Source organism: Anastrepha ludens, chromosome 2 (assembly GCF_028408465.1).
Source record: "Anastrepha ludens isolate Willacy chromosome 2, idAnaLude1.1, whole genome shotgun sequence".
Taxonomy (NCBI): Eukaryota; Metazoa; Arthropoda; class Insecta; order Diptera; family Tephritidae; genus Anastrepha; species Anastrepha ludens.
This window is the reverse complement of record NC_071498.1, coordinates 31810057-31820444: the sequence shown is the minus strand read 5'-3', so window position 1 is coordinate 31820444 and position 10388 is coordinate 31810057. Positions and strand designations below refer to the sequence as shown.

Sequence of the window (10388 nt, the reverse complement as noted above, 5' to 3'; positions counted from 1 at the left end):
TACTAGATGGAATATCAAATGAAGGATTAATCGGTGTTTATTTAATGGGACGATTGGGGGTGGAAGGGAAGGCACGGAGATTGATTGAGTTGGCTTGGTTTTGGTACTTTTTTGGCTACCTCGGCGAAAGGGACGTTCAGTACTGATGGTGTTTGAGCTTTATAGAGTTTTAGTGCTTCGCGCTGGGAGCATTTAGTTTGGCATTTTATTTTTAATACATATATTCCTCGGGTAATCATCTGAGCAGATTGCACCAAATATGTAACAGCATGGAGCAGATGGGCCCAGTGAATTGTAGTTATGACATACTAAGGGTCTCAGAAATAATAAGTCTCAGAATAATGCTTTAAAATATAGCAGAGCGGGTATAAAGAGAGTACACTACATATTGACAAGCTTTGACTATTTTTAACTCTTTATTTCTTCATTTTTTTATTTCTTTATAAAAATATATTTCTCGCTACAACAAAAAATTCCGACAAATTTTTATTAGAATTTCAAACTATTTAGTTAAAATGCTTAGAAAAATTTTGGGTATGCAGTTTTATATTGTAATAAAGTACAAGTTTCAAGTGGCTAAAAATTCGCATTGTTTTTTGAATTTTTTTTTTCACTCTGGTGTTGCGCATTTCGTTCACATAACAAATGCACGACATTTCTTTCATATGGAGAAAATATAAAACTAATATAGATAGTCAAAAGCTGTCAATATTTGGATAGCACTTTCTTTGAATGCTGACATAAAATTGGCATGGAATCTTTGCAATAATTGATTACCATACAAATTCGAGCGGACAGCTCCTTCCAACCTTCATCAAGTATGTTCTTAAAAATTCAAAATTCCACAAATCGTTTAATATTTTAGCGATATTTATTTTCTCTTTACGGTGTATCGACATTTAGATTGGGTAAAATATGTGCTTGAAAGAAAAAATCTTGGATAATTACTATAAATTCTACTGTTGATTCCATGCAGAATAAATAGCTAATTCGTATTATAAAGTAAATTAGTAAATTAGTAAGCTGCACTTGGAAGCTGCGAAACATACTAGCCTCCCGATGTCTCTGCGCCACTCGAAAAATCAAAATCACTCTCACTGCCCACCGCACCAGGGCCTGGCAATTTAGCGCTGGAGCTGTCATCCGTCTCGCTGCTGTCCACAAAATTAACGCGCTTCTTCTTCTTTTGCGCATCAGTTTGAGCCGCATGTTTCTCCGCAGTCGACAGAATCGATGTAGGTTTCAGCACTTTCGGAGTGCTTGTCGGAGGTGGCTCTGCTACTGATTCAATTGGGGCTGGCGCAGGCGTTGTGTCTGGCTCCGGCGCCGGTAAGGTCGCTACGTCAGCGGTTGCGGGTGTAGCACTCACCTCTGCGTTTTGTGGTGTAACTGGTGCTGTAGTGCCGTAAGTGTTGTCTTCATACGCATAATTAGCTTCCTGCCCTTGACTACTCTGATAGTTTAGTTGCTCTTGTGGCAGCTGTTCGCTATAATCTTGCGTCGCATAGGCCGCTTCCGCATTACTGCCTTCGGCAGCAACGTAATTTGGATCGGCGATGTACTGGCCGGTGACTTGGTCGTATATGTAGCCTGGATATGCATTCGGATCATAGTTGCCATACTGGGATGCATCATAGTTGCCATAGTCCTGCTGTGTGTAATCCTGTGGTTGTTCTTGTAGTTGCTGATCGCTGCTGCTGTTGCCCGCAATTGTATCAGCTGCTTGGTTTGTTTTATAGTCGCTGTATTCATTTCCTGTTTCCACATTCCCATAGGCACCTTCTGTTGGAATAGGTTGTTGGTACAAATCTGGATTGGGTGTGTCATAAGGGGTTTGATTTTGTGGATCATTCACATTACTGTTATTCACGTCGTTTGTGAATTGTTCTGTACTCATTTGCGACGCCTCATTGCCATCAATAGAGGGATTATAATTAGCGTAGCCCATAGGCATGTTATCCGTAGTTGCGGAGAGAGTTGGGACCTCTACTCCATCAGCTGAGGCATTTTGTTGTTCTTTAGCGCTGCTTTCTTGAAGACTGTCGCTTACCTCTGACGGCTCCTGCTGACCAAGTAATTCGGTGAAAAAACCTTGGGCGGTGCTGCTTAGTGTTGGTGCCTCATTTATCTGTGGGTTGACTAACTCGCCATAAATGGCGTTTTCAATATTATCAATTGAGACCTGCTTTGGGAGTGCCGAAGTATTAGAGGTGGTTGGTTTTGGTGTATATTCCATTGAGCCAGAATGTGATTGCCACGATTGATTATCCACATTTTCCAGAGCTTTTGGTGGCGCTTCTTCAGTTCCCTTTTGTTTCGGGTTAATAATCTCAGAGAATCGTTTAAATTCAGTCAGAGCTGCATTGTTATCCACGTTACTGGAGCCCTGACTGTACGCCACAGTGTCCGCCGTGCCATATTTTTGATCGATTTCTGCAAACTTTCGCATGTGCTCTTCCGCTGTATTCAAAGTAGCGGGGCCCTTCTTCTGCCAAGAGTTTGTAGAACTCAGAAAAGATCTTGGATTGTTGAAAGTTTCTTCGGAGCTGCCTGAAGTGGGCGCATCCAATTTGGGTATTTCATAGTCATCGTTGAGTTTTGCATAAGACATGGAGTCTTCTGGGGAATTTGCGTCTTCCAATTGAATGTCTGAATTGCTGTTGAGGACTTCACTGGTAGTGAAACTGGGTTCTGTCGTTGCTCCAGCCGCTGGATACTCGGTAGTTTTGATAGAAGTATTAAAATCTGATTGATGTTCCGACTGTTTATCTAACGCCGGAAACTCAGTTAGTTCGCGAGGCGATATGTGTGCCTCTGCTGGTGGCACTGCATACCCCACTTTTTCTTCAGGTCTTGCATCTATGCTTGATGCATCTTGTGGCGAATGTTCGTACTGCTTGGCTTGCTGCTGTTTCGGTGTTGCACCTGTCTCACACGCTGGTATACTCAACATTTGGAGAGCTGTTGTTTCCGTGGCGTCAATCGCGTTGCTATTTTCCGTTGTTCCGTATTTCCTTAAGCCACTGAGCGGATTTTCAGTTTTCTCAACATCGCAACTTTGTGGGAAATCCGCTCGATTTATAACTCCCACTGATCGAGTGGTGGCTGTTGGAACTCCAGCGAATGACATTTGCAGTTGCTGCTGTTGTTGAAGTGGTTGTTGGAAAAGTGACCCATAACCCAGCGGATATTGCAAAAAAGGTGCCACCGTGGACTGTAGTGGTGCTGCTCCCATTGCCGCTGTCGGCGCTCCAGTCAGCAGCAATCCTGCTGTGGTCGGCGTGGCCATGGCAAATGTCCACATGCGCGGCGTCAATGCGGCTGACTGTGCTGCGGCTGTTACCGCTTCCATGGTGGCTGCCATAGGCTGTATTGACGGTGCTGCTGCTGCGGCCTCGCCTCCAGTTGTGGCAGTAGGTAGCATAGCATTTGGAGTCTGTGTGGCAACAGCGGGTAATAACACAGGTATTGGTGCGGCTGTCGGCACTGCGCTCATTGGCATGACCTCCGCTGTGGATCCGCTTGTTACTCCTACATTTTGTATGCAACGCACGGGCTGCGCCTGCATCAGTTTGGCAAAATAGCGCTCGTACTGAAGCTGAATTTAATATGGGAACACAAATCTGGTGTTAGGAATTGCGCTAGAAAAATATAAGCAATAAAAAAAAATTGAATTCTATTTCCACTCACCTTCATCATTTTGAGCCGCTCACTGCGCGCCGATAGCGCCGTTGATTGCTGATCAATGCGCTCGAGCATTTGCATTAGCAGCTGATTGCGTTCATTTCGTCGCTCCTGCTCATCCAGAAAGCTTTGGTATTTTTGTCTTATTTTTGCGCGTGCTGATTTGTCACTGGCAAGTCGAGCGATACGATTACTTTGAGTTCTGATCGGTAGATGCAACAAAAATTTAAGATACTTACTGCTCACTACGCCGCTGCAAAATGTGCTGAAGTTCTTTCTGTAGTTGCTGCCGATTTTCCTCACTCGAATTTGTGTAGCAAATAATAAAAACAAAATAATATTTATTAGGTTGCTATTTATTGCAAAGACTTTTGCTTTGCTAGAGTCTGCTATTCTAGAAATGAGGCGCCATATAATTTTCTAAACAAAAGATGATTTAGGCAACGCAACAGATACGTTTTAAATAAAAAATATGAGTTTTTTACTCATTTGAGAAGCCTAGAGACAAATTAATTTAGCCTGCAACTCCCACTTGCTCAACTCCCCAGAGATGATATCACAAAGGTTGCCGAGAAGAGGTTCGGAATTGAACTGGACATGAAGACGAATTGCCGTACGCCCATATTTGAATGGCAACTCCAAGAGTATACCCTGCACGAGTATTTTTGTAGCTCGAATGCTCCACTAAGATCTATGGCACAAACGCGTGCGTGTGGGTAATTTTGCCAATATTTTCGAAGTGAAAGTGCATGACATCTGTCTATATGCGGATATCAATTTATAAGGGAAGCTCCGGAATGAGCGAATTGTCTTTCTGAGCGATAGTCAGGAGCACTTTTACCTTCCTGCGAAGCTAAGTTCTTACTAGTGCTTAAGCGCATGGGGAAACTCAATTTACTAGGTTTGCATAATCGCATCAGGCTCATGTGGGTTCCAGTTAACATGGTAATAACTGGATATGAGGCCTCGGATGCATTGACTAGAAAGGCTGTTAATGGGACTTAAGCAATTCCTTGCCCTAGAATAATACACCATCAAGAAGGAGCTCAGAGCTTAGATGTAAGCTGGCACCAAACAATGGGGCTACGCCAGGTCTTTATTGGGGGCGGTGCAATCAAAAGAGATGCAGGTATCCCATAAATCTCCCTAAAGTTAAACTGAGAAGGTTCACTGGAAGGAGAAGGAGTAGACATCCCACAACGCACATACACTCAGCCCAACTCAGCTCCATCTTAGGTTTACTTAGGAAAGCAGGTAAGGTGAGGTATTGTGTTGAGTAGAGGGCACAAAAGGGCTTTCAGTCGAGGTACAAAGCTCCAATTATTCTTTTTTATTTTAAAAATTTGGTCTTCGTTAACAGAAATAGAACAGCAATGAGTGGATGTCTAGAATACAAAATTAATCATAAACAGGTAAAAATTAAGATTTCCATCACTCAAAATCAAATAAAAAAAATCAATACAAAATGTATAACAAATTTAAATTGGATGACTAATTCTGCGCCATCTTGTATAAGCCAAGTTTTAATCGCCGGAATACAAAAGCTCTCATATGTTACCTACTGGTAGTGACAGCAGAGTGTGAGGAAAATATCAGGCTTTGGAAAGGCAAAGCTGAAAAGGCCTAGCCTGCCGTTTTCAATGAGAACTGAAATATTGGATCGGGTTCATGAGCTGAGTGGGCTTACGGGTGTCATACATTCTGTCAAAAAAATATCGGGAATTGTTCATTTATAAAGCGCGCATTACACATTTGTCTAAAGTTTTTCTTTGCTGGAGTGTTGGTACAACTGCCCTCTATAGTGTCGCAGAGTTTGAGCGGTGATCTATCAACTAGCTTGTTTTTGGCATTTAATTATATCAGTCAACCGCAGGTGTGCTCTATGGACAAAAATATCGAGCAAAGAATTTGTCTTAAATTTTGTGTTTTGAACGGGATTTCGTATACCAAATCCTTGAAAATGTTGCAGGAAATCTATGGCGAGTATGTCCTATCAAAAAACACGGGTCTAAGAGTGGTATAAGGCTTTTGGAACGGGCTGAGAAGTCGTCGAAGATTTGCCCTGATCTGGTCGCCCATCAACGTCTTCAACTGATGAAAGCGACGGCAAGGTCAAGGAAATCGTGCAAGAAAACTATTATTTAAGTTTGAGGGAGGTGGCTCGTGACCTTAGCGTGCTTCACGAATCAATTCACAATATTTTTCACCATCAATTGAGCATGAGACGTCAAGACGCATGGCTGCTCGACTCGTTCGAAGAGAGTTGAATTTCTTTCAAAAAACTCATGGTAAGAAGGTGTCTGAAGACATGCTTGAGCAAGTGAATTAGAACCCAACGTTTATCCAGCGCATCATAACAGGTGATGAGACGTGGGTATATGAGCTTGGCATGCAAACCAGTCAACAGGCGGCTGGATGGCACTATCCACATGAGCCAAAACCCAAAAAATCACGTCAAAGTCGGTCAGAAGTGAAAGTCATGCTACTCCTTTTCTTTGATACACCTATTTCCATGATAGGTGTTGTGCACTCGGCATATTGTATTTCTTCGAATGGAGCCTATTTTGAAGGCGACAAAATAAATTTTGTTGATTAATCAATTAATTTGCGTTTTATTGAAAAATTTCCAGTACTTTTTGGACAAAATGTATGAGCTTTGAATTCAAAGCATTGAATTCAGCTACTTGGATACAAATTTTAGTCTTTATAGCCATTAACTATAGAAACGAGAATACCAAAAATAATCAAACATTTTTCGAAATAGCTTAAATATCTTGCTTTCATTTAACGGGGGAAAAAATAAAAAAAAATTGACTTTGAAAAATTATAACAAAAAATATCACAGATTTTTTTAACCCATTTGTAGAACATTTCTCCTACTCTCTCTTCACATTTTTACTGCAGTAGTTGATATTGAAACACCCTAGAATACTTTGCAAGAGAAGGAGAATTCTGCTTGAGAGGGGAATGTTTCATTGTATTCGCGAATGTCTTTGGTTTTTATTTGTAGAAATTATGACCAGCTAGATACATTGCTGTTCTTATTGTAACGTTTTAAGAAATTAGCAGCGAAAGAGCAACCAAGAAAGTATTTGAAGCAAGCCCTAAAGAAGCAGGAAGGAGAGACCAGCCAAGGAAACGATGGTTCCATGACGTAGAAGACGACATACGAAAGATGAAAATCTTACAACATAGAGCGACAGCGGACAGTCGAGAAGAATGGAGCTGTATTGTAGAGGAGGCAATGATCCTCCCCGACCTGTAATGCAAAGATGATGATGAATCAAATTGTAAAGCTTTTCTCAAGCACTCAGAATATCTTTTGAAGAATATTGATGCGCAGAGGGGAGAAAATGAAATTTAGCACAGGTTGCTTGAGTAATACTTTTATTGTGGCAATACATTTATAAAATGTGGCTTACATCGTTTGTTCAATGTTTGGCCAAGCTTCTTGATGTTTTCCCACAAAATGGAGAGAACTACGGTTTTGTGCCCCCTCCGAACGGCAGCTGGTTTTTTATGAGGATCTTTTTCATGACAGAAATTCTCGGAGGTTTGCTATCCCTTGCCGAGGGGCGAAACATCTTTTTCTTTCATTTCTTGTTTCGAACCCGTGCACTTCGAAATGAGATTGTCCATTGGCATCGGTAGCGCACGGTTGAGTGGCTTGATTAGAATTATATTATTGAGTCTAATACTACTTTTTTTTAATATGAAATAAATTTACTTCAATTATTATCACCATTGAAGTCACGCGTTTCATTATTTCGGCTATTCTGATACTAGTGACGCAACAACCTATTCGGCTACAGCGACCGCATTAAAAAGTTTTAGATGGCAATAAATAAAGATATGTTTTACTAAGTGACTTTATTTCAATTAGAATAAGCAAAATTGCATGACTTGTAATAAAAGATTAATCTGAAATGAAATTTTCTAAATTTTTTGCTGATATTTAAATTTTGGAATCCTTTTCAGGTATCTTATTTAAAAAAAATGTTTATGCAAAAAAAAAAACGCTTAAGAATTTTTGCAGAATACTTGACTCTGGTTGATTAAAGTGGTGATTCATCGAAAATCCAACTAGCGCTTCTGCACCATTTTGTTGTGACTGTAGTACTGAATAGCAAATTTTGTGTGTAATTTGGAGCAGTACTAAGTAAATGGCCACACTAATCGATAAAACTGAAATTACGTTTCTCTAAACATTTTCAAAACTCTGTATTTGTTTTAAATAGATCTCCTTCGGAATATAGACTTGATTATTAAATGTCTTTATCTTTTCATTGCACAATGTTCAGGGGTCTCTAATTTCACTTAAGACGTTGGTTAGTTACAAATGCGTAAGCTATCTGCACATGCAAAGGGTCTTTCAAAAGTGACTCCTTGATGTCATTAGTGAATAGTTCCAAGACGGTATCTTTTTTATGTCATCATTGACATTTATCAAGTAGACAGATGTACAACTTTAGACGATAGAGATTAGGTTAAGTTGAACTGGCCGGCTGAGAGCCATCACATAGCCCTATTGCTCCTTGGTGGTACCAGAAGGAGCTCCACCTTTACGTATCTATGTAGTAAACTGCTTGCAATAAGCCTGCGTCCTTTGCGAATCTAAGTAAGCCCTAAGCTCAAATTCCGAAACATATTCTAACTTCTCATGTTGTGACGCTCCTAAGCATTTCATTCGAGTTCTAGCTAATGCATTGCACGAACTTAGAAGGTGTTCTTAAGTTTCCTTATTTTTCAGATCATTGCAAAATACTGCAGTTATTATTTTTTGCGATGTGTGTGCGTCTGCCGCTAGCAGATTGTGGCCTGTCGGTATATCTACGATACTTCTGCCTTCTTTCCTAGACAGGGCTAGTATGAATCTAGCGTACAAACTTATCTGCGTTCTGTGTGTATATGATTTTCGCGGTTTTGTAAATCCTTAGATTGTTCCACCTCCTGTCGATCCGTACTTTGTTGTCCGCCCCGATGCCATTGTAGATCGTCTTTAAGGGTTTTAGTATGTCGTTTTCTTGTTTAAATGACATGTAAACAGCGCTCTTGGCAATCTCATCTACAATTTCGTTTTCCTCTTATGTCGGGGTACCCAATAGATGTGTGACCGCCTGTTTGCGGCTAGTCTCTCTATGGCTTCCCTGGTCCTAAGAACGCTTTTAGATGAAATTTCATATGAGTTTATTGCCTTTATTGCCGCTTGGCTGTCAACGTATATATTTATTTTGGTGTTGCTTCATGTCTTTGTGAATGCTATTTCTGCAGCCTTACCTACGGCAAAGACTTCTGCTTGAAAGACACTGCAGTGATCAGGGAGCTTAATTGGCCGCTTGATCGTTCGAATGAGTCGAATATTCAAAGATTGATGAACAAATTTTAAGAACCTGGTTCAGGCAAGGCTGGAAAAATAACTGGCAGACCAAAAGCTAGACATTCTGTTGGGAATATTGCTGCTGTTACGCAAAATGTTGCTGAACAACCTTCAACATCGACATCTCGACGTTCTCAACCATTAGGTATTCATGAATTACATTTAAATGATATAATATTTCACACAAAATGTTCATAGAAATAGCGAAACTTGAAAGAATCTAAATTTACATTTGCAAAAAATTTAATTTTTTACATCTAGGCGCATCTTTTGAAAGACCCTTTATTTAAATTCTTGCTGCTCACAACGAATAGAAACAAGAAATTTTGTGGATTGAATAGCGTAGCACAAAATGCCAGAATGCGCTTAATTGTCAGGCAGTTAATATGGCGCCCGAGAAAAGTGTGTCAATGAAACTAACTTCTCTCTTGTGTTATGATTTTGCTTTTAGTTTCACTAAATTTGCAGTTCAGTTTTAATATTCACTACACAAATTTTCACTACTCAAATTCCCACAACATATTTTCATCGATAACTTCAACATTCCGAAAAATAATAATTTCATTAACTAATTTTCACAGTAGCCCACAATTTAACTGGGTCATGGCCGCCATGTTTATTATATTATATAATCCAAATCTCATTTTTTTCAATGCAAAACCGATTGAAATTCGTACCACTTCGATTCAGCAAATTCGCTTTACCTTTGTTTGAGTTTTTCCTGTAGTAAATCCACTTGTAATTTGTAGTTATCCAACTCCGATTGGGGGTACATGTTGCTCCACAGCAACTGCATCAAAGTCCAGCGCTCGATACGGCAAAGTAGTTAATTTTATACAGATGAAAATCCGCTTAACTGTGCAAGTCCCACTGCGCAACTGAAAATTTGACAATTGTTTTGGCCAACTGTTACAAACGCAATGACAAGCACAGAGCATTTTCTGAGCTCATTCGCCCCTATTCTTGTGATATTCCAACGCCAGGCATTTCTGCGTACCTACTTACAGCTAGCAGGACAATATTTATTATTTTTACTTGCTTTCCACCACCGAATCCAGCAACCGAAATGGGTTTAACGTTTGTTTTTGTTTTGACTGTTGTCATGGTTACCCTGGTAGGTGTATCGATATTTGGCCGTTAACACCGGGGTACGATTACTTGTATGCAAATAGAATAGAGTTTGTCTTCCTATATGAGTGTGTGTTTGATTAATATTTAGAGGTTATGCGTGACAGTTACAGCCCAGTTAACAAATTATAAAATTTTTTTTGTTTTCAAAATTTTTGTAATTTTATTTTATTATATTTCATTTTAATTTAATAATCAG

At 40.0% G+C, this 10388-nt stretch overlaps 1 protein-coding gene across 1 annotated transcript; it reads right to left on the bottom strand.

Moving 5' to 3' along the window:
* Positions 1-1048: 1048 nt before the first annotated feature.
* On the bottom strand, positions 1049-9956 carry LOC128857079 (uncharacterized). Its single transcript, XM_054092649.1, has 4 exons — positions 9766-9956; positions 3924-3986; positions 3691-3853; positions 1049-3598 (listed from the first exon to the last, which is right to left on the bottom strand). The coding sequence occupies exons 1-4, from the start codon at positions 9855-9857 to the stop codon at positions 1049-1051; spliced, it is 2868 nt and encodes a 955-aa protein (XP_053948624.1). The 5' UTR covers positions 9858-9956.
* Between the last annotated feature and the right edge of the window lie 432 nt (positions 9957-10388).